General features: G+C 46.2%; 1 protein-coding gene across 3 annotated transcripts; it reads left to right on the top strand.

Annotated features, from left to right (window-relative positions):
• Positions 1–1449: 1449 nt before the first annotated feature.
• Positions 1450–22541, top strand: TMEM52 (transmembrane protein 52). Of its 3 annotated transcripts, none has more exons than XM_075906359.1 (5): positions 1450–1527; positions 17758–17801; positions 18746–18790; positions 20444–20613; positions 21192–22541. In XM_075906359.1, exons 1-5 carry the CDS (start codon positions 1465–1467, stop codon positions 21509–21511), a joined length of 642 nt encoding a protein of 213 aa, XP_075762474.1. In that variant the 5' UTR covers positions 1450–1464; the 3' UTR covers positions 21512–22541. The 3 variants fall into 3 exon arrangements, with proteins under 3 accessions (XP_075762474.1, XP_006119282.2, XP_075762475.1); XM_006119220.4 differs by lacking the exon at positions 1450–1527 and adding an exon at positions 17018–17249; XM_075906360.1 differs by lacking the exon at positions 1450–1527 and adding an exon at positions 17020–17241 and having other exon boundaries at positions 17756–17801.
• Positions 22542–25804: the final 3263 nt, after the last annotated feature.

Genomic DNA, 25804 nt, shown 5'->3' with positions numbered 1-25804 from the left:
CTAGACACATCCAAGGAGTTTATGATCTTTAGATTAATAATCTAGACTCAGTTTCAAAAGTCACCTGCCATTGACCCTATGCTGCTAGGAGCTGGTGTTTTGCAGCAAAAAATAATAGGGCAAAATCTTGGCTCCAAGGAAGCCAATGGGAGTTTGATAATTTGATTTTGGTTGCATTCCACCAGGGATGACTTTAGCCCCTGAGTTTAAAAAAAAAAAAGGATGATTTTTGCTTTTCCCAGAGTTTGAGGATTAACACTTCAGTAATCCTAAACATGCATGTTGCTTTTATAATTAGTGCCAGCACTAATCCAAATGGTTTATGCAGCAATCGTCTATCGTCTCAGGAGTACTAACACTGCGTAGGTCCTCAGAGGAAAGTGTGGAGCTTGATTAATTCATGTATGTCAAACAACACCCCTTTGAGGCAAGGAAACTGTGGAGCTGTTTTTTACAGCTTCTGAGCACCGCCCAACTCCAGCAGAAGACAATGATCACTTGTTAGTGCTCTGAATCTCACCTAATCAGCTCCTTTTAAGTGACCTGACTTCTCCAAACTACTGTAAACCAGAGACAATCCAAGAATAGAACTCAGGCACTTGGATGCCCAGTGCACCCCTGCTCAACCTAAATTATAGAGCTTTAAGCCATGTCTACAGCACTATCCAGTAGACTGTAAAGTGCAGGACTGAAATACTAATGGCCAGATGCAAATCATTATGTGGTTCCAATCAGAGTTTAGATTAGATTTAATACCTGCATAAGTGAATGCTGAGGGGATAGCAATTAAGGCCAAAGTTTTAGCTTACATTTTAAAAAAGATGAAAAGAAGAGAGGGATAAAACACACAGGCATGGAATGATTATACAGCTATATTTTTACAGTGAAACAAAGGGGGTTGAGAGGTTCTTTAGAGTCCATGAAAAAGACTCTTGCTGACATCAATGGGCTTTGGATCAGGCCAATCAGCCCCAGGCTACTGAAATCCCAAACACAGCAGCTTTATGCGAGCACATGAGAACCAGGAGATGAAGCTGATTGGAAAGGGCAGGGCTAATTGACCAGCATCTTCTCATTAACTGCACCAAACCACGGATTTGCAAAATGTGAACAAAAGGGAGAAAGGGTATAAAAGCAGATCCCAAGCATGTAACATTGGGCTGCATTCTTAGGCCCCAATCCTACAAGCATGTGTGAGTAATCAATAATTCTAGTGCCAATTAATGTAAACCACTGACTTCAATGAGACAACTCAGGTGCTTAAAGGTTAAATGTGCATTAAAGCCCTGCAGGATGAGGCATTTAGTTCTAGGTCAGAACCATGTTGTACAGCAGAAGTTATAATTCTTGTGGCAAAACAGATACCACTGAATTTCTACACAGCTCTTAAAGAATAACATTCAGATATGTATGTAATAAAGGCCAGCTTGTATGTATGTCCCTGGAATTTGATAATTAAATGCTATGTGGTTTCCTGGAGCTGGAGGATTGGACCCTGAAGACAGTCTGAAACATTTCCTGCCTCAAGTGAGTGTTGGTTGTGTGTTGTTGTTTTTTAATTTTTGGAGTGTTTTGTGCAATGTTCCCAGACCTCATGTGAAGTAGCATTCAGCCAAAAGCAGAGCAGGAGTGGTTCATGTGTAGAATAAAATCCAGCACTAACTGGTTGGCACACAAAAATAATAGACTTACCATAAACTATAGGGGGTTGCAAAGTTATTTCTTGGTCTGGATCTAATCTGGAGCTCCACCTAATCAAAAGAAACCTGAGAGCTGCATATCTAGTTACTCTTTCCTAGAAAATACCTCCCTGAGTTCTTCTATTATTGCCCTTTGACAGAATTGTTTACATGCAATGCTACGTGTCCAACAGGTACAGGGTTTTTGAAAGTTTCAAGAGGGGGAAGAATCAATTCCTTGTGGTACATTTGTAGTACTATTTTAGTATTTAACTCCTTCAGGATCGCAGACCACAGCCTGAGAGAAACCTTTACTCCTCTTCTGGCCTTCAAACAGACCCCAAATTCAGCAGTAGTAGCAATCTCTGTGCACGGTCCGCCAGCTACTCACAACAGCACCAAACCATGGCAGAACAGCAGCTGCAATATCTGCAGATATCTCCACTGCTATAATCCCTACTTCCCACAACACACCCTTCCAGATCTCTGGGTCCTACAAAGGGGTTACATATGCCTATCATACTAGGTGATGTGCCTCACCCAGTGCATCAAATGTCCCAACAAGCACTGGAGGGGAGTGTGTGTAAAACCAGACAATCATTGCACTGGGGAAAGACCTCATACAGCAAAATGATGGAATACAAAAACACCAGATCATTTGGACTTCCAGGGTTGCCAATGGGGGTTAACAGGAGGGCCAAAGAGGGCAGCAGTGGCTGGAATCCCAGGACCTTCAAATTGCTGCCAGAGCCCTGAGTGGCATGCTCTGGGCAGGGCTGAAAGCCTACCCCAGCCAATCTCCTGCCCTTTCCAGGGACGTGGAGTAGCCCCCCCCTTACCCTGGGACCCAGAAACTCTGTCTGCTACCTGCTGACACTTCAGTCCTCATCCTCAAAGGAACTGTGCATAGTCCCTTCAAAAGACAAGCCTGGGTGCTTAAATTTGTAACTGCTCAACACTTAAAATGGTGGTCTTAATAAAGGCTCAAGATTAGTGTTGTCTTATAACAATCTGGAACCCTCTTCTTTTGTTCTGTGGCTGCTGAGGTGTTAACTAGAAGGCTAATTCACCTTGAATGGTCCCTTAGAATGTATGCAAGCTACTTATGCTAAGCAATCTGCTCCATCTTGCATTTGCTTGTGACTCAGAGTACTTTCCCACACCTGGGAGTGCTCTCTGTAATTCAGAAGCTTGTCTCTTTCATCAACAGAAGTTAATCCAATAAAAAGTGCCTCCCCCAGCTTGTCTCTCCTGCTAGCACATGGAAGTGAGTGGAAATAACAGCACTTGACTCATTTGGTTTCTTTGTCTAGACTTACTGAAGAGCAAAAATCAAGGCCCAAATCCTGCCGACGTGACACACGTGCTTAGTGCTTGGGTCTATGCGTGTGTCTAAAGTAACATGCTATTGGCGGCACTGAGTCTTAAACAAGCAACACAGAGTGAACATTTAATATAAATGTATGGTAGTTTTACTAAGATAGGTAAAGAATATTTTTATTAGCTTTATGTTGATAGCCTCCCTGTTATGATTTTTCATAATGCATGTCTGCAGTTAGTAATGTGCTCATCTTCTGAGCTATTAATCCTAGCGGGTGTCTTTATCGGGCTCGCAATAGCTTTGTTTCTTTATTTGAACACATTTGCCTTAAAGAGCAGTCCTAGAGTGATTTGGGTTTAAAAAAATATATATCTACATTTTTTGTTAGTCTCTAAGGTGCTGCAGGACTATTCGTTATTTTTTTTAAAGTTTTTTGGTTAAAAAAGGGCATATTCCTATCTAATTAGGGCTCGTCTAGACTACAGGGAAGATTTGAAAGAGGAAATTGCTCAACAGGGTGCTCCCGAAGCCATCAGCCTTTTGCAAAGTTCCCTCTCAATACTGTCCATTGTTATTCTAACTCCATGTGGTGACATAAAGTTAACTGCTTGAGTGCCTAAGGGTGCACAGGTATATGAGGAGCTTCCAGTGATGTCACATTCATGGAATTCTGGACATGTGACTATCTGTTGACTGAAATGGGAAATGCTAGACAAGAGACAGACCAAAGTAATTGTGAACTTTTGGCATGAGAGGTTCGATGATGGGACATTGCAACAGAGAATTTCCGAACTTCTCCTCTTGCCCTGGATGGGAAGGGATGTCCCAATCCTCATGCAAAATTCGTGTAGAATGTAACAGTGACAAAACCTGTAGGATTCTACAGTGATGATTCAAAGGTCTATAAAAATTATTCTGAAAACATGTGGCATTTAACAGTGTGAAATCCTCCCTGTGACTTTTAAACCATAGAGTGCCAACCAACACTGTCCTTGATACTAAACCTTAGCTCATAGTTATGGGTCTGACTTGCTGACTTTCCTTACCAACATTGTACATGTTAGAGACCTGCGTATGGGTCTGGCTGGCATGAGATTTACACCATCTCCCCCAGACATCCCAGCTATTTAAGCCTGTAGACTGGTTTTAAAAATATCTATAAAATATTAGCAACCTCTATTAAATCCTATAGGAGTGTTCAGAATTGTGACCTAGGATCACCATTCAAAAGACTGAATTGTTGAAATTTACCAAGGAGACTGGGCCCTGAGAGGCATTCTGTCCCAGCAGAGCCCAATCCTGAGCCACACACTGAAATCCATTTTGCCATTGACTTCAGCAGGAGCAGAAACAGGCCTTAAAGATGGAAAACCTAGAAATGATCTGGAGCTGCAAAATTCTGAATCAGATCCAAATGCAAGTCCAAATGCCAGAGTATCCATACCTAGAAGCATGGGGTAGAACAGTTGCTAACGTTTGCAAACGTTAATATGATTTCAAAATAGTGCAGAACTCAGTAAACTTCTGTTACTATGGCACTCAGTGGCTGCGTCTAGACTGGCAAGTTTTTCCCGCAAAAACAGCTGCTTTTGCAGAAAAACTTGCCAGCTGTCTACACTGGCCACTTGAATTTCTTCAAGAACACTGACGATCTCATGTAAGATTGTCAGTGTTCTTGAGGAAATGCTATGCTACTCCTGTTCGGGCAAAAGCCCTCTTGCGCAAATGCTTTGCGCAAGAGGGCCAGTGTAGACAACGCGGTATTGTTTTGCGCAAAAAAGCCCCGATGGCGAAAATGGCAATCGGGGCTTTCTTGCGTAAAACCATGTCTAGGTTGGCACGGACACTTTCCGCAAAAAGTGCTTTTGTGGAAAACCATCCATGCTAATCTAGACGCTCTTTTCTGCAAATGCTTTTAACAGAAAAACTTTTCCGTTAAAAGCATTTGTGGAAAATCATGCCAGTCTAGACATAGCCAATGTGAATAGACTTGATCTGAGACTTAAAAATATTTTCTCCTTACTGCCATGCAACATCAGGTCCTGAGAGCAATAATACTGCCACTATGTTGTACTGATATACTGCCTTGTAATGACTATTGTTAATTGTCACAACCCCACAGTAAATAGTATTTACTCTATTTTACATCTGAGAGAAATAGAGGCATAGAGAAAATAAACAATTTGGCCAAAGGCCCAGAGGGCTTATCTACAATAAAACTTACATTGGCTTAGTTACATCTTTCACACTCCTGAGAGATGTGTCTATGCCAACCTAACCCACCACTGTAGATATCACTGGATCAACAGAAGAATTATTCTGTCAAACTAGCAACTACCTCTCAGGGAGGTGGATTAACTACAGCAACAGGAAAGGTTCTCACATTACTCTCTAGTCTACTGAATAGAGTTGAGCCACAGGAGAATTTTCAGTGTAGACACGAGATGGAATGAGGGTTTATCTGGATTGGGACATTTAGCAAAATGAATCTGAATAAGTACAGTGTGACTAAATTAAACAGCATTAAACCTCTCTGTGGCCACTTTCATTCAGGATTAAAGTAATCTTAATTCAGTTTAGTTTAATTCACAGATAAACTGTGTGGCTGTAATTCAGGTTATAAGGGTTTAACTAATCCACTTCAAATTCACACACTAGTTCATTCAGATTAATTTCCTGAGTGTCCACACATAGCGTCTGTCTAGACTACCTAGTTTTGTCGACAAAAGTGGACTTTTGTCGACAAAACTATACCAGCGTCTACACTACCGCTGAGTTCTGTCGACATAATGTCGGCAGAACTCAGCAGTTTTGTCGACGCTGGTATACCTCATTTTACGAGGCATAACACCTTCTGTCGACAGAACTCTGTCGACAGAAGGTGTTATTGCCTGTAACATTGCATCCAGACTACTGAGTTCTGTCGACAAAGCAGCTTGCTTTGTCGACAGAACTCAATGTGTCTGGATGGTCTTTGTCGACGGAAGTTTTGTCGACAGTATCTGTCGACAAAACTTCCATCGACAAAACGTGGTAGTCTAGACGTACCCATAGACAAACCCTGATTGACTAAACTGAGATTATACAGTAATTCCTCATTTAACACTATAGATATGTTTAAAAAAAGTGATCATGTTAAGTGAAAACGTGTTATGCGGGGTCAATTTTCCCATTGAAAATAATGGAAAAGGTGAGGGTTGCCTTTCCAGCAGTGGTGTCTGTTGGGACCGGGACATAAGGTTGGGGGAGAAAGGGGACTGGGTTACAGCAGGGAGGGGAGGTGTTTGGCTCTGGGGAAGGGAGGGGGATTGGGTTGGGAGTATGCCCCTGTGACGGGTCTGCCGGGACCTGCACTGTGTCCGGCGAGGGGGGGGGGGGGTTGCCGGGCACGGCACAGTGAGCAGCAAACCCTCTGCCACTTTGCAGGGAGGCAGGGGAAGTCCCGCACAGCTGCTGGCAACGGGCTGGCTAGGAAAACCCAGCCACCAGCCTGCAAGCGGGGATGGAGGAGAGGGTGCAAGGCATCCAGCGAGGTGGAGTCAGCGGGGAACGGTGCGGCAAGCGGCGAACCCTCCGCTGCTTTGCAGGGAGGTGGGGGAAGTCCCGCGCAGGCGCCGGCAACAGGATGGCTGGGGAACTCGTGTTCTTCCGGGGACAGTCATGTAATTCAAAAAATGTTCCCTAAAAAAAAAATTGTGCTATCACGAAAACGTGTTAAGCGGGCATGTGTTAAATGAGGAATTACTGTAACTCAAGGATGATGGGCTGCCCGGCCTGGATTCACACTAGACCTGTCACTGCCTCTTGAACTGTATCACCAGACTTTATTTATAGTGCACTGACTGTACAAAACAAGCAACCTCTGCTGGAAATGGTGTGAAGACCTCAAACGGGTACATGCAAATATTACTTTACCCTCAAGGTTTCTGACACAGACATACAATAGTGAAGAAAATCAGTGTAAAGGCTGATCCCTCTGCTGTTAAAGGGGAATTTTAAGCTTTTAGCTGCTGTAAATCAATATTGCTGTATTAACATCAATCGATTGATAATAGCTGGGGAGCTGATGCTACATATTATATTTTTGTTAATTTGCATCAACATAATTCATTATTTTCATTTTGTTTATTAATACTTTCCACTTTGGAATTTCAGAGGCTCAGCATCTGCTGGGATTGGCTCATTTTCCCCCTTTTGCAGAAGCAGTGAATCACCCCATTTGACCTAACCCATCAGAGTCCGGACTAGAAAGCAGGATTCCTGGCTCCCACCCTCATGCTCCTACTATTAAACATGCTGTTTGCAAGCAGCCATATCCGGGGGTGGCATGTAGGCAAGTTCTCCATGAGAAGCTCTGAGAGAGAGGACAATGATCCAGCAGTAGGACCCAGCATGGCATTGTTCCAAGTAAGGTGCCCGGGTGGTGATGGTGGGGAGGAGAATAGTTTGTAGTACTTTTTGTTGAAGTGTAGCCCACTCTTCTCTGCATACCCAGACATCAGTGTAGGCCAGCACCTCATCGAGGACAGCACCAAGCTCTCCCTCTTCCCTTCTAGTTCCAGAGCTGGAACTAGTTCAAGGTGAGAGAATGAGTCCTTTCTCACTCCTATGTCCCCAGAGCTGTCCATACCCATACACAGAATACACAGCTGTGTAGGGCACCTGAAAATTTGGGTCACCATTGGTCTTAATGACCTCCCACTTGCCTCTTCCGTCCCTGTTCTCTGGTTCTGCTCCCTCTGGAGAGGATCCAGTTAACTTAAAAGTGAAAAAACCTGCCAGACTTATTAGCAGAACACTGAACCAGTGAGAGTCATTCAAGTGGTAATGAAGCCATTTCATAGGCATTTGCCAAGCCCAGGTATATAGCGTCAGTTTCTGAACTTATTGTGTTAGTCAACAGGACCTTAGTATAAATGTGTTAAAAGTATTTCATTAGCACGTTGCTGAAGATTATAAAATCACATCTCTTGAAAACTGTCATCCCCCAGCTGCCATGGGGCATCCTGGTTTCAATAGAATTGCGTAGGACCCCATAAAGCCTATGGACAGCCCTGTACGTCCCTGTACAAATGTGAAAGGGCAGGGCAATGCCAGCCTATGGTGAGCTTTGCAGAGCTAGTACAGACTTGATCTGAGCAGGTGCAAGTTATTGAGGAAGCACCTGCTGGCTCCAAACCTGAACTGGGACCTGCACTGTATTGTTTCCCAGTTGTTCTCACATATTTCCCTTTCCTTAATCTTTGTAGCTCAGCACATTGACATGCAAATGGGGAATTTGCTTCTCCCCAGTTCATCTGCCACAGACTCAATCTCTACCCTGGTCTATTGCATTGCAAAGTTTCTCTGAATGGGACAGCCCGGATCATTGCGGTGTGCATCAAAATTATTCACTTAAGCAACCGGAGCAAGTGAGTTCATAGAATCATAGAATACTAGGATAGGAAGGGACCTCGAGAGGTCATCGAGTCAGTCCCTGCCCTCATGGCAGGATCCAGTACTGTCTAGACCACCCCTGATAGACATTTATCTAACGTACACTTAAATAACTCCAGAGATGGAGGTTCCACAACCTCCCTAGGCAATTGATTACAGTGTTTAACCACCCTGAGGCTACGTCTAGACTGGCCCCTATTACGGAATAGGGATGCAAAGTAGGAATAAGAGATCCTCTGAAAAAGGGCTTTATTCCGGAGGATTGCGCCAGTCTAGACGCTCTTTTCCGGCTTTTCCCCAAGCCGGAAAAAAAGCGGTGGCCATGTTTATTTAAATCCTGCGGGGGATATTTAAATCCCCCGCGGATTTCCCTATTCTGACTTGCCTGCTTTGCATCCCTATTCCGTAATAGGGGCCAGTCTAGACGTAGCCTGACACGAACTTTTTCTAATGTCCAACCTAAGCCTCCCTTGCTGCAGTTTAAGCACTCAACTCCTACCTTCCGTCCAGTATCTTCCATGATTTCAAAGGAATTACTTCTGATTTACATCAATAAATGGAAAAAGGGCAATAAATCCAAATTATAACAAACATAACATACTTCCCAATTGAATGCTTTTTCCAAAGTTCCCAGTGTTCCATCAGCAAAAGGAGAGTTTTGAAATTAGAGTTTGTTTAGCTTGTTATTAGGAAAGGTATAAAACATGTAACACATTTGTGAACATCAGTTCTTCCAGGCAGGGATTGAGTCAGATGGGCTGTGTCTATACTGGCACAATCTTGCTCCAGAGCTATGCAAATGAGACTCAGTGTGGAATATCGCCGAGCCTCATTTGCATAACTAACGAGCCGCCATTTTTGCGGAAGAGGCCTTGCGCAAGAAGGAGCTGTCTACACTGCCCTTTCTTGCGCAAGGAAAACCCTCTTGCGCAAAGCCGTTATGCCTGAAAATAATCAGCATAACGGCTTTGCGCAAGAGGGTTTTTCTTGCACAAGAAGAGGCAGTGTAGACAGCTCCGTCTTGCGCAAGAGACTTCCACAAAAATGGTGGCTCGTTAGTTATGCAAATGAGGCTCGGCGATATTCCACGCTGAGCCTCATTTGCATAGCTCTGGTGCAAGATCACGCCAGTATAGATACAGCCATGGTGTTTTTACAGCGCTAGTATCACAGGAATCTAGTTCTTACGAGAGCCTCTGGCACAATTAGCACTAATAATAATAATAATATGCAAAAGACCCAAGAGGTAGGGGAAAAGACTACGGCTAGATGACAATGAGAAAATTAATAATGACTCCCTTCTCAGTCTCTGGGTAGTCTGGTGATAGCAGCAGAGAATTAAGAATAAGGACTCCTGGGTCTATTCTTGGCTTTGTGATCTTGAACAAGTCACTTTACTTTTGTGCATCGGTTATACCCATCTTGTAAAATAGTAGAATAGACCTTACTTTTCTCTTTGGATGCACTGTGAAGCTTTTTGTTTATCAAGCACTTTGAGATCATCAGACAAAAGGTGCAATAAAAGGCACCATTCATTGTTTATTAGCTGTGTATTGCTGACTCATGGGCTTGCTACATATACCTGTCATGTCCAATGTTTCAAAGCGATCTGACTCAGATGAACAATAATTACTGTGAAGGAAACCTGTCCTGATGAGGTGGGACCTAAGTAATCACAAAAGGCAGGTTTATTGATGGGCTTGGTTTGGTATGCATATGATGCTGTCTGGTGCTGGGCATCTTCCACTCCTGAAGGTACTAAGCACCTTCTATTCCCCTTGGCTTCCATGGAGGCTGAAGGCACTTTGCACCTCACAAGACCCAAGCCTGTGCCACTAAAGTAGGTGGGGTTGTTTATCTAACCTAGAGATGGAGAGCAGGGGAGTGGAGGTGAGGCAAATATGTTCTCTTTCAATTCATATGATCAGAGCTCTGCTCCCACCCCAACTGTGTCTGCTACATGCTCTAAATAACTCCAGGTATAGCCCATTGCCCCAGGGATTCATTCACAGGACACTCAGTAGAAGCTTCAAGCTCACGAGTTAAATTTCACATCTCTGGAACAGCTTCTTGAACAGGAACCATTATTGCATATACAACAATGTTCCTGGGAACCTTTTCCATTCTGGGTACTTCACATCCCTCCAACAATGCACAATGCCTTAAGCAGAACAGGTCTCCCTGTACATGATGAGATTGGAATCTGCCTTTGATATGTTCTCACTTGTCGCAGCTTTCACATTTCCATTTAAACCACTACCCTGAGTCTGATCTTACAGCCCAGGGGGAGGCAAGATGGGCCATGGGCCACCCCACCAGGACCCTCAGGCACAGAGCACTCAGCTGCTTCAGAATAGCCCCCCATTGCTTTTAAGTTGCTGGCTGCTCCCTGTAGAGCTCTGCTTTGGGGGAGGTGAGGCTTCATGGAAACTAGTCAAAGGATGCTGATTTTGCTAGGAGTGAGGGCAGTGTGCAAATCCTCCCTCTCCCTCTAGCGCCTGGACCAGAGAGCCACAGGGAGCAGCCAGCCAGTTTGAGCAGGCTCGGGCTACAAGCCACCTAGGTAAGCACCTCCCAGCCACAGCCTGCCTCTGGCACTCCAGCTGTCCACCCACTAAAAATTATTGCCCACCCCTGTTTTAGCCCTTACGCATGTGAACAGACTGAATTAAGTGACTAGTTTTGACTTTCTTCTGATTTTACAGGAGTGTAACTCTACTGACTTCAACAGAGTTACTCCTGATTTACTCCAGTGCAAGTCAAACCCGCATCAGGTCCAATCCAACATTTATAAAGTCAGTGGAGTCATGCGAGTACCACTGAGATGTGGATGAGTGAAGAGCTGCAATATTCAAAATCTATTTGTTAGATATGGGTCTGACTTGGATCATTGTTTAGGATCTCTTTTGACCCTAAGCTTACTCCCTCCACAACCAGTGGAGAAATATGAATCTGGATCAGAATCTGAATCTGAAGTTCAGACTCATCTTTGTAAGAGGGATTCAAATGAGATCACCAGATCCAAGCCTCATACTTTTGGGAAATATGGGGCCTGAACTTCAAGCCTAGGGCCCACAGTTTGTAACAGAAACTTAGATCATCTTTGACTCTCTAATTCTTGGAGAGCAACATGTAACTTATTATTTTTAGCAACGGAGAGAAGTATAAAGACACATGGAGTAAGCCCTAATTTCATAGCTACGTCATTTAGATCTATTCTGCATGGCCACTGACTTCTGAGAGGTTACCCAACACTTTGTGAACGTAGCACTTCCTGCATGAGCAACAATCCCATGTCCCTAGTGACCTTGTAGGAAAATGCCTCAAGTAATGACACATCCTAGCTGTGATCCCCAAAGCACTTTTGGTTCATGAGGCTTACAGAATAACTCTACCAAATGCTTCCATTTTAGGGGCAGATCCTAAGATCTAGGCACCTCCACTCATACGTCCAAACAAGAAACTTCAATCAAGCCTGGCAAATATATCAGTCTCCTTGTTACATTCAAAGTCTAGAAGACTCTCATTTGTGAAAGTACAGCCATTGCAATTACTCAAGGCTTGGATATACACTACCACTTGTTGGAATAAATTATGTTGCTTGAGTATGAAAGCCATCCTGCCCCCGCAACGTAAATTACAACGACCTAAACAGTGGGGCAGATAGAGCTATTTGGCAGGAGAGCATCTCCAGATGACATAGCTACTGCCTCTTGCGGAGGTGGTTTTATTATGCTGACCAGAGCACGCTCTCCTCTCCCATCAGCACACAGCGTCTTCGCCAGAAGTGCTCCATCAATGCAGCTGTAGCATTTCTAGTGCAGACTAGCTCTCAGATGCATGCAAGCGATTACCTGGGCAGTCACTTAAGGGAATTTTGTGACTGTCTTACAGCGCTGTCTCCTTCAGACAGATCTTAATTTCACTCCACATAGTCATAAGTGGTATCAGTTCCATCTCTCCTTCAGCTATATCTTCAGCTCACTTGTCCCAGAAAAAGGTCCCATCACCAGTTTTTGTTTTTCCACTGCACCGTTCATCTGAACTCACTAATAAACTCTTGAGCCTTTTTCCTTATCTTCCCAGCCATGTGCCATCATTAGCACGTTTCCAATTTTCTCTCCTACTACCTACCATTGCTCTTTTAGTCATATATATCTGTCTTATTGCAGCAGGGATGCTGTTCTTTAAAGGTAACTGAATTCTACATTCCCTTATACTTTACGGGCAAAATAATCCTCCCTGATTATCTGCATTATAGATCTCTTCTGCATAATCTGTTATGTTTTCTTGACATCAATGGAAGTTCTATACTCGGGGTAAGGCACTTAGCCTGCAAAGACTTCTGCTCATTTCAAACTTTACTTACTGAGAGCCATCCTACTGATATCAATCAATGTCCAGGCTGCAAAGAAGAGAACCACAGCAGAAATTGGACAGAAAAAGGTCTTCTTTATTTACATACAGATGCAGTCACTGGAACCATGTGAAAGTGATTACATTTTTTTTTTCTGTGATATTTCAAGCAAAAAGTTCTCTGCACTTTGTTTTTTGGGCCATTTGTGATCCAGAAATTTAACTTTCAAGACATTTTTTCAACAATGTCACATTTTTTCATTCCTCAGAACAGGATAATTCTGGGTGAATAGTCTTCTTTTCACTCTGATTTTGAAATTGAGAATGGACATTTCATGTATTTTCTCCAAAAAGGTGTACCAATTTTGAATATTTGAAACAAAAAGCAAAACCCTCCATTTTCCAGGCTTTTTTGCACTTCAAAATGTTCATATTTCTTTAACTACTCTCCCCCTACCCTGCCTCAATTTCCCAGTGACAAAACATAAGCACAGAGTATTCTAGTGTGTATTTTAGGGCACTGTGGAAAGCACTGTGGTATTTTGGCATAATTAGCATCACAACCCTGTGTCAGAATTACAGTGATTTCTCTGAAAGTGCCATTCCATGTGTGATCTCAGATGTCATTGCACACTTCCCAGGCCCCATCTCCTGACACTACTGATTCATCTGTGAAATGCCTAGAGCAGTGGTTCCCAACCTTTTTTATACATGGACCAGCAAACCCATTCACAAACTTTTGGTGGACTGGCAACATTTTATTTCATAGAATCATAGAGCTGGAAGAGACCTCAGGAGGTCACCAAGTCCTGCCCCCTGCCTAAGGCAGGACCAACCCCAACTAAATCAACCCAGACAGGGCTTTGTCAAGCCGAGACTTAAAAACCTCTAGGGATGGAGATTCCACCTCCTCCCTAGATAACTCATTCCAGTGCTTCACCACCCTCCTAGTGAAATAGTTTTTCTTAATATCCAATCTAGACCTCTCCCACTGTAACTTGAGACTATTGCTCCTTGTTGTGCTATCTGTTACTACTGTGAACAGCCTTTCTCCAGCCTCTTTGGAACCTCCTTTCAGGAAGTAGAAGGCTGCTATCAAATCCCACCCCCCTCTTCTCTTCTGAAGACTAAACAAACCCAAATCCCTCAGTCTCTCCTGATAGGTCATGCTCTCCAGCCCCCTAATCATTTTGGTCGCCCTCCACTGGATCCTCTCCAATGCGTCCACATCCTTTCTATAGGGAGGGGGGGGCCCAGAACTGGACACAATATTCCAAATGTGGCCTCACCAAAGCCAAATAAAGGGGACTAATCACTTCTCTGGATCTGCTGACAATGCTCCTCCTAATGCACCCTAATATGCCATTAGCCTTCTTGGCTACAAGGGCACACAGTTGACTCATATCAAGCTTCTCATCCACTGTAATCCCAGGTCCTTTTCTGCTGAACTGCTACTTAGCCATTTGGTTCCCCAGACTTAGCCATTTGGTCCCCATATGCAAAAAATGAATATGCAAATAGACAAATAAAATATTACCAGTCTGCTAAATATGTACCCAGGCCCTGAACCCAGAGCCACCGGGAACAGTTGGCTTCAGCTGCCACAGCCACCCTCCATGTTGCAGCTGCTGGAGCTTAAGCTGGCTGCTGTGAGGTGGCTCAGGGGCCTAGAGTGACCTCCAGAGCCTCAGCAAACAGCTGGCTTCAGCTCCAGCAGCTGCCAGCCACATACCTGGGGTATGTCTACACTCATGGCTTCTTGCATGAGAAATATGTAAATGAGGCTGTGTGGAATATAAGCCTCATTTGCATACCTAATGAGCTGCCATTTTTGAAGAAGAGGCTCTTGCGCCAGAAGGAGCTGTCTACTCTTCCCTCTTGCGCAATGCTGTTATGCCAGTTATTTTCAGGAATAATGGCATTGCGCAAGAGGGTTTTCTTGCGCAAGAAGGGCAGTCTAGATGGCTCCTTCTGCCGCAAGAGCCTCTTCTGCAAAAATGGTGGCTCATGAGGTATGCAAGTAAGGCTCGGCGATATTCCACGCTTAGCCTCATTTGCATATTTATCACGCAAGAAGCCGTGAATGTAAACATACCCCAGCTATGTGGCTGGCAGCTGGCTTCAGCTCCAGCTCCAGCAGCTGTTTGCTCAGACTCTGGGGGCCACCTTAGGCCCCTGAGCCACCTTACAGCAGCCAGCTTAAGCTCTGGGAGCTGCACCGTGGCAGGTGCCTGTGGCAGCTGAAGCCAACTGTTCACAGTGGCTCTGGGGGGCAGGGCTTAGCCTTATTTGCATATCTCTCATGCAAGAAGCTGTGAGTATAGACATAGCCCCAAGGTCTGTCCCAGTCCTGCAGCAGCCAGCATGAGCGTGGCCTGGCAATGTGCCACAGCCCGGCACCAGTCCACGGACCAATGATTGGGAATGGCTGGCCTAGAGGAGAAAGACAGACGGTTCTTCTCTAAGGTGTGAGTGCAGTAAGGCAGACGATGCTTCGTAAAATGCAGGGGCACTGGGCAGGGAATCAGCAAAACCCAAGTGGGGCTTTAACTGCTCAGTAAAACTGGGACATGTGCAAAGAGAATTAAAAGTCAGGAGGCTGCAGGTCCATTCTTACCGGGCTCTAGTAAAACAAGTCACCAGAATCAAGGGGGGTGGGAAGTACAGGCAGTCCCCGACTTACACGGATCCGACTTATGTCGGATCCGCAATTACGAACGCGGCTTTTCTCACCCCGGAGGACACGGACTGCTTGTCCCGCCGCCCGTGTACTCCGGGGTGAGAAAAGCTGCTCCGCATCTCCCTGGTCTGCAGACCAGGAAGACGCGGAGCAAAGCCGCAGAGGGGCTCGGGCAGCCGGGCAGCCCAGGCGTGCCTGGGCTGTCCCACCGCCGGCTTCCCCCGAGGCTTTGCAAAGCCGCGGGGGAAGCCGGCAGCGGGACAGCCCAGGTGCGCCTGGGCTGTCCTGCTGCAGGCGTGCTCCAAGGCTTTTCTCCCCGTCTCCCTGCAGACCAGGGAGACGGGGAGCAAAGCCGCAGAGCACGCCCACAGGGGGACAGCTCAAGCGCGCCCGGGCTGTCCCGCTGTGGGCATGCTCCAAGGCTTTGCACCCCATCTCCCTGGTCTGACCAGCAGACTAGGGAGATGGGGAGCAAAGCCTCGGAGCACACCAGCAGTGGGACAGCGCGGCGCGCCTGGACTCTCCCGCTGCCCGCGTGCTCTGCGGCTTTGCTCCGTGTCTCCCAGGTCAGCAGACCAGGGAGACGGAGCAAAGCCGTGGAGGACTTGGGTGTCCCCACCCCCGTCTCCCTGGTCTGCTGGGGGGGGTGCAGCTAGTGCCCCCCCAGCAGACCAGGCTTTTCTTGCCTACCCCTGGGGTAGAGCAGCTGGGGGCTGCCGGGTTGGTCCCGCAGCGCTGCTCCGGACCAACCCGGCAGCACCCCAGCTGCTCTGCCCCAGGCATCCCCAAGTCAGCCGCTGCTGAAACTGACCAGCGGCTGACTACAGGAAGCCTGAGGCAGAGTTGCTCTGCCCCAGGCTTCCTGGAATCAGCCGCTGGTCAGTTTCTGGGTTTCTTAAGTTGAATCTGTATGTAAGTCAGAACTGGCGTCCAGATTCAGCCATGGTTGAAACTGATCAGTTTCAGCAGCGGCTGACGCCAGTTCCGACTTACATACAGATTCAACTTAAGAACAAACCTGCAGTCCCTATCTTGTACATAACCCGGGGACTGCCTGTATACTACTCCTGTGGTCAGCAGCCCAGTCTTAGGGGCAAGCACTCATGGGATCTGGCTGCAGCTGGCCCTGCTTCTCCATTCTCCACCAGAGCTTGTCCCGCTTTCTAAGGGAGGTGAGGCCGTGAGGAAAGCAGCTCAGGTTTGGCTCATGCGAGGGGGGCAGGTAAAGCTGGAGAGGAAACAGTGTTTTAGAGGGATGGGGGAGGCTTAGCAGGGGCCAAAGCTTAGCAGACTCCCAGGTGACCGCTCCAGCAACGTCCCCGGAGTCCGCTCGTACAGGGCTCTGACAAGCGCGCTGGAGGCAGCTGGCTCCTTGGGAATGGGGCTGGGGGCAGGTGGGGGCACCGCAGTGCGAAATCGCTCCTCCGGCGGGGTGTGCGCGCAGAGCAGCCGCTGTGCGCGTCGGTCCCAGCGCCAGGCCGCCCCGCCTGCTGCTCTTTGCTGGGCGGGGCTTCGGAGCAATCTGAGCCGCAGGCGGAGGAGGGAGGGTGATAAATATTGGCCCAGAAGCGAGGAGCCTGCTTGGAGCTGCCTGTGCTACAACGAGGGGCCATCCCAGGAGGGCTCCGGCTTTGCAAAACCTGCTTTCTACGGGGCTCTTGGAGACCCAGCCGTCCAGGCGTTTCGGGACCGGCTCCTGCGGCGGCGTTGGGGAATGGCTGGCAAGGGGCAGCGGCTCTGGGCGAGCTGGGGCTTGCTGCTGCTGCTGCTGCTGCAGGTGGGTCCGGGTGCTCTTTGTTCGCCGGCAGGGGCACGTGTTCGCGCCCGCTACTTTCTGCGGGCTCGCCTGGCAAGAAAGGGCCTGGCCAGCAAGCAAAAGACTTTCCCGGGGTTTAAAAGCGGGTGCCCCGCCGTGCAGCTGGCTTATCTGGGCACAGCGCACGGGGTGCCCCTTCTCGGCCTTCCCCCTCCACGGCAGGGGCGCCTTGCTCTCCCCAGCGGCCCTCTCATTGACTCAACAAGTGGCGTTTACATGTAAAGCAATTGCTGCAGCCCCAGCTCGTGGCGGGATCGCTCTGAGCCCGGCGGGGGGGGGTGGCGTTTGGCTGCCCGGGTATTTCCAGGGCGATGGATTTTCCCTCTTCTTGCAAACGCGCTGGGAAGGCCGGGCGCGCAAGTCCATCCAACGCCAAACCTCTGTGCAGTGAGCCAGGCCACGAGGATCCGGGCTCTGCTGCTCTTCACGCACGGGGCTAGTAGCTGATGTTGATTTCTTCCTTCCCCAGGCAGCGCTCTGCTCTTCCCAGGGTACATGCAACAGCCCCGACCAGTAAGTATAAGCGCTCTGGCTAGGGCAGGGTTCTCCAGCTGGCACGGGGGGGGTGTCTTCGCTGTGTTATAACTATGTGGCGGTTTGGACTTTTTGCGGCTTATCCTTTCTCTCTGGAAAGTCTCTGCCTAGGAAAACAAGCCCTGGCTTGGCTGAAGCCAGTTCAGCTCATTTTTTTTCTTTTCCTTTCAATCCTACCTACTCGGGAGGTTGAGGTGAAAGATCCTTTCAGTCAAACTTGACTCTGTTCTTTGGAATGCCGTTTTTGCCTCTTTTCCTCATGTTATTTGAGCTCTTTTTCTAGTAAAAATAGGTGCAGGTGCTAACGTCTTCAGTAGAAAAAACGGTAACTTTTAAGTAACTCTCCGCAATCCTCATCTTCTGATTATACCACTTGTGCTAAAATTGCCACAAAAGAGGGAATACTGCCCTGAATTGGTTTTCCACTTGCTAAATGCATACAACTTGCTTAAATGTAACACTATTTTTCTGCGTCTCTGTTGCAGAAGTGATGTCATCTTTTTGGCATTAAGCACAGCTCCCATTACAGCATTTTTGTTTGTATTACAGCCATGGCAAAAGTACCATAAGAATAATTGAGGATGAAAGAGCTGCTTTTGACTGGGATTAAAAAGAGTCAAGTTACTTTCAATCCTAATTTCCTTAGGGTATATAACTGTCTACTCCAAAACTAGGAAATATCACTAGTTATAAACAGTTTTGTTTTACAATCTTCATTGCAGCTTTTGTTATCTTTTTAATAGAGGTATTGTTAAAATTGTTTGCAGTGACCTTATGAAACTAAAACCAGAGTTTATTTAGCTTAATTTTGTTATACTGTTAATTGCCTCTTTTACTCTGCAATTACTGTGAAATTTACTTGCTTTGTTGTGAAACAATATTTGAAAGTAGAGACTGAGATTAGTTGCCCAACTTTGTTGCAGGTGTGCTCGGACTAATTCTAACTGGACTAGCTTGTGGTATGTCTGGTAAGTTCAAATGTTTTGCTTAACCGGGAAGAAACAAATTAAAGTGGGCATGGGTAAATAGAGACACTTCTCTGATTCTGAATAATCCATTCCATGCAACATGGGGCAGGTTCTTAGATGCGTATTCCATCAGCACAACTCTGACATGTTACAGCAACTTGAATCCAAAGCCAAGGGACACCCGCTTTTAAACAGACAACTTGCTGAATCTTCACTTGGAGAGGGATCAGCCATGCAGTGTTATGTACTTGTCAGTTCTTGGCATTGCATCAGATTATCCCTCTCTCCCTTTTATGATATTCATTCTTTCTTGGCTTGCTGAGCTCCCTGGCATTGACTGATGGGTAACCTTTTTTATTGGCTGGCTTTATGACTTAATAAGGGGAGAAAACAAATAGGCAAACACTATTGTACTAGACAGATCAGTTGCTTCATTATATTGCATGCCACATGAATTTTTTCTTGCAGCTACAGAGTGTACATGTGAAAATGTACGCTGTAAAACTTAATGAGGGAATACAGTGCAAGTTGGCTAGTGTTAACCACAGGTTAGCATTTGATCTAACTTAGGCTTCGTGGTTTCAAGCCCCTCCTTCAGCCAACCTCTGCCCCCTGGTCTTACATGTAGAATTGTTTGAACATGTAGAACTGTTTGAAAAATTAGTTGATCTTTTAACACTGGCTGAATCATCTAGCTGACTGCATTTACAAGCAGTAAAACTCATGTATCATAGTTTGCTGTTCAGAGTGTAATCATCTTCCCTCAACCAGAGGTCCTTCCCAGATCATGGAAACATGATGCTTTAGCCTCAGGTTTGGCCTCACATGCTAGGAAGATCTGATTGGCTGATAATGAGGTCATATGCTACTCAGTCCGGTGGAATGTTTCATTACGAAGATATAGCAAGATTTAATACTATAAAACATAAAAGCCAGCACTGCATATCAGTTATTTTCTCTTCTGTCATTGCTGTGTTCTGAATTTTTTTTAAAGTAACTGTAAATAGCCTGAAACTCCAGTGGCTCTGTTAAACCTCGTTTATGCACTATTTGGAGGACGTTAGTGGTTCAGAGGTCTAGATCTGGTATTGTGTAGAAGTCCAGATGGGAATACTGGGAAGAGGGAGCACCTTTAACATACGAACTCTTACACTGCCCTCATTTATTCTGTAGAACACTGACTTTGGCAGTGTATATTATGAGGTTGTACACCAGGTAAAGAGATGACACCACAATGATACACAGTGCACTGTAAACCTACTACATTGCTCCATATAAATGCAGGCCCTGGGTCCTGAAAGGACTTTTACATAAGTCGACTCCCTAAATTCAGTGAGTCATTGTAGCTAGGCTCTTACACTAGCAGAAAGTCTGGCCTGTGAATTTTTTAACTTAACACCATTGCTGAGTCAAGAAGTGTTTTCAGGTGATCAGTAGTGTCCAGAGCTTTAAGCTTTGAGACATTAAGCTGATGGTTTTGTGACTGGCTTTTCTCATGCTGGTGTTAACACACAAATGGAACCAACGTCAATAAAAACAAGACTCCTATGTAGGTAAGCCAGGCCTTGGTTAGGTGTTAAATCTCATCCATTCACGGAAGAGTAAAATCATCCATAATGAAGCAATGGACTTATCTCTACTTGCATCTCCTAGGTTGATTCTACTGACTGTGTTCATGCTTCTGCTATGTGGCATCACAGCGAGCTGTGTGAAGTTCTGCTGCCGGAAGAAGAGACCCCCAGTTCAAACCTTCCCTAGGCGCCCTTATGATTTGACGGTCATCGCCATTGATGGTGATAGCACTGCCCACAGCACTGTGACCTGTGAGTGTTCCGGGTGGGGGACTATTTTTCAGGGGTGCTTCAGGCTTTAACCTGGGAGATGCTAGCGTTTGGGTGTGCAATATTCCTGGAACTTCACATCTTCAAAGCAGATGCTAACCCTCTCAACACCTCGGGCTATCATCCCATGTGTTGTAGAGGGAGAAATTGAGAGAGACTCAGTGACTTGCCCTTGGCTACACAGTGAGCAAGTGGCAGAAGGCAACTGGGGGTTTCATGCTATAAAGGTTCAGATAAATTCCCCATGGGCACGTATCCATTCTTGCCCTGTAGTCTTGTTCTATCTCATATCTCTGTCCTGGACTACTGGAGCTACAGCACAAAATCTGAATGGTAGAAACCCAGCTAATAAGTCTCCTGGTGTCTGGGTTGCTGCACATACCCCTTTGTTCTTCTAGTGGGTTAGGGCATCGATCACTGTCGCATCAGAGCACAAAGAACCCAGAAAGCATTCAGGTGAAAATGCTTTTGTTTAGATCCAACTTGTTATTACAATGAGGTATGTGACATAATGGGTATTTTATTCACATGTTTAAGCCCTGTTGTACCTTTTTTTGCAGCATACAGCTCTTTGCAGTACCCCCAGAGCACACCGCTTCCAATTCCATTTGGGGATATGGATAGGAGCACCATGTCTCCCCCCGCATACAGCCTCTATGCTCTGGAGTTGCCACCATCCTATGATGAGGCCATCAAAATGGCAAAGCCCTACATCGAGACAGCCTTGGTGAGCCAGAAGCTCAATGACATCGCTGAGCCGGTGGCACCAGAAGAGACAATTCAGCACCAAGGTTCATCTGGTCCTATGGCCGGTGAACTGGAGACACAACCAAGTTCAGAACAATCGCAAGTTGCAGCACAACGTCAACCTCCTCTCTAACTCCTCAGTTAAGGGTGAGAGAGATACAGCAATGCAAGGAGCGTGAGAAATACGAAAGATGGTTAAAAGTTTGGTCTTGTATGCAAGTAACCATGGGATGGTGTTTAAACTGAGGTCCCCAGCAATGATCTGTCCTGCTGTCATGTGGGAGGAAAGTTCCCTGCAATTGCAGTAATCGTCTGTTGACTCTTCAAGGGTATTAAATGAAATAGGAGGACAGAGTTTAAAAATACCCTGAACGGGTGATACATGGCTGCTAGTTTGTGTGCTGCCAATGGAAAATAATCCCTTGTACTGATATGGCAATGAAAAAGGCAGGGGCATGGTACTGTGATAGCGATGCCTTCGTTCGATGCCAGAAGGACACAGTCACTGCATCGTTCCTAAACAAGATGGCATTTCTCAAATGTGAGGCAGAAATGAAGTCTTGAGCAAGTGCAAATTCAAGAGCTTCTAGAGCTTGTCTCTTCTTTTGAGAAGGTTAACTGTCCAGCAAATTGCTGAAACACGGAACTCGTTGCTACGTAACGGCGGATGTTTTTTAAACTGCAGGAAAATGGCATCCAAGAATTTGACTATAGTTCATGAATTGAAATGCACACAGTTAGTTTCCACAGTCGTGGGGAGAAACGACGCAAAAGACATTTGTGCTAATTATGGGAGACCTGAATCATTTAAAAAAAATCATTTTCAAGATGGGGGGGGGGAAGAGGGACAGATGAGGCTTGTTGGTTTTGCTCTTGGTTTTGTCAGTTACATTGCAAATTAATCTCAAAGAGAAACTTTAAACATTTTAATACTACCAAACCTTGTATTCGAAGTAGAGTCATGCTTTTTGCTGACTGAACCCAATGGGTTTGAAAAATTAAATGATCTGGTAAACACTGAATGCCCTGTCAGCACAAAAAGCCAGTAGTACAGATTTCAGAAAAAGATAACGTTACAGTGCCTGGCCGCCTTATGGATTTTTTTATTATATATTACTGATTTTTTTTAAACTAAAAATAAAATGTTAACTTTTTAAAACAAACCATTTGCCACTGTGAGATCTGAGTAAACAGTGCTAAGGGTTTCAGAGAAAAGTATCCAATAGGAATGTCTTCAAGGAGCAAGTATGAAGCATGGAGCAATAAAAATGAGCACTGTCAGAATCTTTCATATGTAGCTCAATTCCACACTAGGGATATAAATGACTAGTCAACTGCCTGATAAGCATATGCTTATCGGGTAGTCAAGTAGTAACTTGACTAGTTGCTTTCTTCCCTCCCCCCCTCAGCCTGCCTGTCAGAGAGGCAGCAGTGGTGGTGGGGGGGGGGGAAGCAGGATCCGGACCTGGGGTGAGCTGGTTTAAAAGCCAGTTCCCCCCCAGCATGGTCTCCCTGAGGGGGGAGGGAGGGGAGGGGAGGCACAGCAGGGAAACAGCACAAGTGGGGACTGAAGCAGTCCAGTCCGAGCTGCGTCTTGCCCTTTGAAATGTATGAGAACTGCAAGTGGCTCTTGTACATTTCAAAGGGAGAGGTGCAGCAGTCAGGGCCATGTCAACAGGGACTCCTTTATTCTCCCCCCCCCCCCCCCCCTTGCACGGGTTCTCTGCTGTACATTTCACAGGAAGAGGCACAGGAGGCTGTTGTACACTTCAAAGGTTGAGGCGCAGTGGGATAGCGAGTGCCCCCCCTTATTGACTAATTGGTACTCGATTAGTTGATAAATTGAAATTTAATATCCCTATTGCACACTTATTTCCTTGGGATAGTGGGTCTTAAAGTTCCAATTGTTGGGCTACTTTCACTTCTGGGGAAAAAGTAAGCCGGTGCAGTGCTCTGGCAAGAAACTGGCTGGCTGGTGCACTTAGGGGGAGGGAGTGGGGTTCTCCCATCCTGGCACTTTGGACTTCCTGCAGGATGCTGTGCTAGAAGCAGGCAGCCTAGCAGGTTAGAGGGGCTGTGGGGGGCGGGGGGGTGAGTGTGTGTGTGTGTGAGACAGACACAGCTCTAGCCTGGAGCTCCCTGCTCCCTCACTGCCAATTCATGGGTGGGGGGGCAGGTCTGCAGCTGCACTTACCTGGATCCCTGAGTTTGTTTTTTCTTCTTTTTGTTGACTAGGGAGTGAGGGTTCAGCTCACAGGCTGACCTTTGCCTTGCTCCCTAGTCAGCAAAAGAGGGGGGTAGGAGAACTTTCAGCCACTAGGGTAAGTGAGGCTGCAGCCCTCTTGACCCCCAACTCACCTAGCCCTCTGCCCTGAGCCTTGTTCTTACACACCCCAGCCCTGACTCCTGAACCCCCTCCTTATACCCTGTGCCCTGAGCCCTCGTACACCCTAATCTTGACTGCTGCACCCCCACACGCCGCAATCCTCTGCCCTAAGCCTCTCCCCACTGCACTCTCCCCCCCCCCACTTAAATTTCTTACAGTACTGTTGTATGACCAACCTCCTCTGCCCTTAGCCCTCTCCCGAAAGCGGGGTGTGAGTTGTCATAGGACAGTGCCTGTTAAAGTAACTTTAATTTCTCTCAAACTGCCACTGGAAAAAGCAGGGTTAAGTGTCCACTGTTTACTGTGGTTGGGGAGGGGAAGCAGTACATTTAACCCTTTTAGGAAATAGGGTAAAGAGAACTCAGGAGACAGCAAAGATGAAGTTAGGAAAGGCCACAACTGTAACAAGTGTACTGGGAAAAGATCCCTGTTGAACAGGGAAGCTGCTGCTACTTACCCAACAGCGAGCATTTTCAGTACCCATTTTGGAGCTGCTTTTTGGAAAGCCAAAGTCCTTCCCCACTGGTAATGATAGAGCTATCGGAACACAGCACAGGGCCAAAGCTAGAGGGGAAGGGAAGCCATGCCTGTCTCAAAAGTAGTTCATTGTTTCTGTTTATTGGAGAAAAAACTCCCCTGCGGGGGGCAAACTGGTCCCAGGAAATGAACCTAGAGAGGGGAAAACATTCCTGGCTTCTACCTCAAGGAACCACTTGTCTGTGGAGATATGATTGCACTGCTTCGGGAAGCTTTTTAATGCTATTTAAATGCATAGCACACAGGGAGCATTGGCGTCATCAGCTATCAATTCACTTTGCAATGCAGGTCATCTTTCACATTTCCTCCCTCCTTTAGCCACCACTTGTGAGCTGAGCCTTTTGTTAGAAGGGAAGGGCTTTCATAGATGGGCTCAAGCTGGACTAGAGTGGCCAGTTTAAAGCACTGGGAAGTCTTTATAGCATCATGTCCCATTTATGTTGAGAAATGACTCCATAGCAGGTTGGCCGGGTCATGTGCCTTTCTCACTTCCATTCTTGCTCTCAAGGAAGGGTTTGTTTTGATCTAATTTTTGGAATTATAAAAGATCAGTCCCGCTGGTATTTCACTCCTGGGAGACTTGCTCTTTCATCTGCACTCCCGGGTGAAAGAGTATAGGAATGGGGTGGGGAGATGGATGGGGAGTGATGTGTGAACTTGTATTTACAATGCTGTCCTCTGTTCTGACACAGGTGTTTGCTGGCTCTGGGGCTTTTTTCTCTCCCTCCTAGCCAGGTTCTCCTGTGAAAAACTCCCTACTGACTGCAACTAGTGACTCTTCTGACTTGGGTAGAAGAAGCAAAGAGGTTTAGTTGGAATTAGAAGTGGCAGCTTTAACACAAGCCAGGGAATTCTGCAGTAACCTTTGGTGCCAGTTTTTCTTTTTTTCTTTTTTTTTTTTTGAACGGTTTTCTGTATGTGGGTTTTTTGTTTTGCCTGAATTGTAAAAGGTGTGGCCTTCCCTTGGCCTGGAAGTGGGGTAAGGAGCCTTCTGAGACCAGATTGAAAGAGTAATTCAAGTTTCAACCAAGCCCTAAACATCAGGATTTTTTGAAATAGCTGGAATCTGGCTCGTAACACATCTGGCTTTGCAAAAGCTATTTCTGCCTTATCCTGTACTTTCCCAGGCTGGCAGAATTAGGGCTGCCAAGGAGGAATTGTACTTTAGATTTACAGCTCCCATCGCTCCCTGGAGTTGTGCTGGGCTCAGCAAATCTACAAAATGGCACAGAAGTCCTGCTGGTTGGTAATAGGAAGTCATGAGTGGAGGAAACATTCCTCCTGGCTGAAGTGCTTAGGGCTATTTTGTACCATGAGCATCACAAAGACAAACTACTTGTTTGATTCCTGCTCTAAAAGAGAATTTAATAACTGAGTTAAGGTGGTTGCAAAAGACGTTTCATCAGGGAAATTGGTGATCTAGAGACTGTGGCCTGTACCTGGTACCTCTGTGGCTGGAACTGCCCTTTCTCAGGTCACATGCTACTGACATTTGCTGACCAA

Source organism: Pelodiscus sinensis, chromosome 23 (genome assembly GCF_049634645.1).
Source record: "Pelodiscus sinensis isolate JC-2024 chromosome 23, ASM4963464v1, whole genome shotgun sequence".
NCBI classification, from domain to species: domain Eukaryota; kingdom Metazoa; phylum Chordata; order Testudines; family Trionychidae; genus Pelodiscus; species Pelodiscus sinensis.
This window is presented reverse-complemented; position numbering and strand designations above follow the sequence as displayed.

Excerpts from the sequence above, each read along its gene's own strand:
- TMEM52 (XM_075906359.1), top strand. The coding sequence starts at position 1,465 with ATGTGGTTTCCTGGAGCTGGAGGATTGGACCCTGAAGACAGTCTGAAA. Across the intron at positions 1,528-17,757 it reads TGAAACATTTCCTGCCTCAA|GCAGCGCTCTGCTCTTCCCA; the intron begins GTGAGTGTTGGT and ends TTCCTTCCCCAG. Across the intron at positions 20,614-21,191 it reads TGCCCACAGCACTGTGACCT|CATACAGCTCTTTGCAGTAC; the intron begins GTGAGTGTTCCG and ends CTTTTTTTGCAG.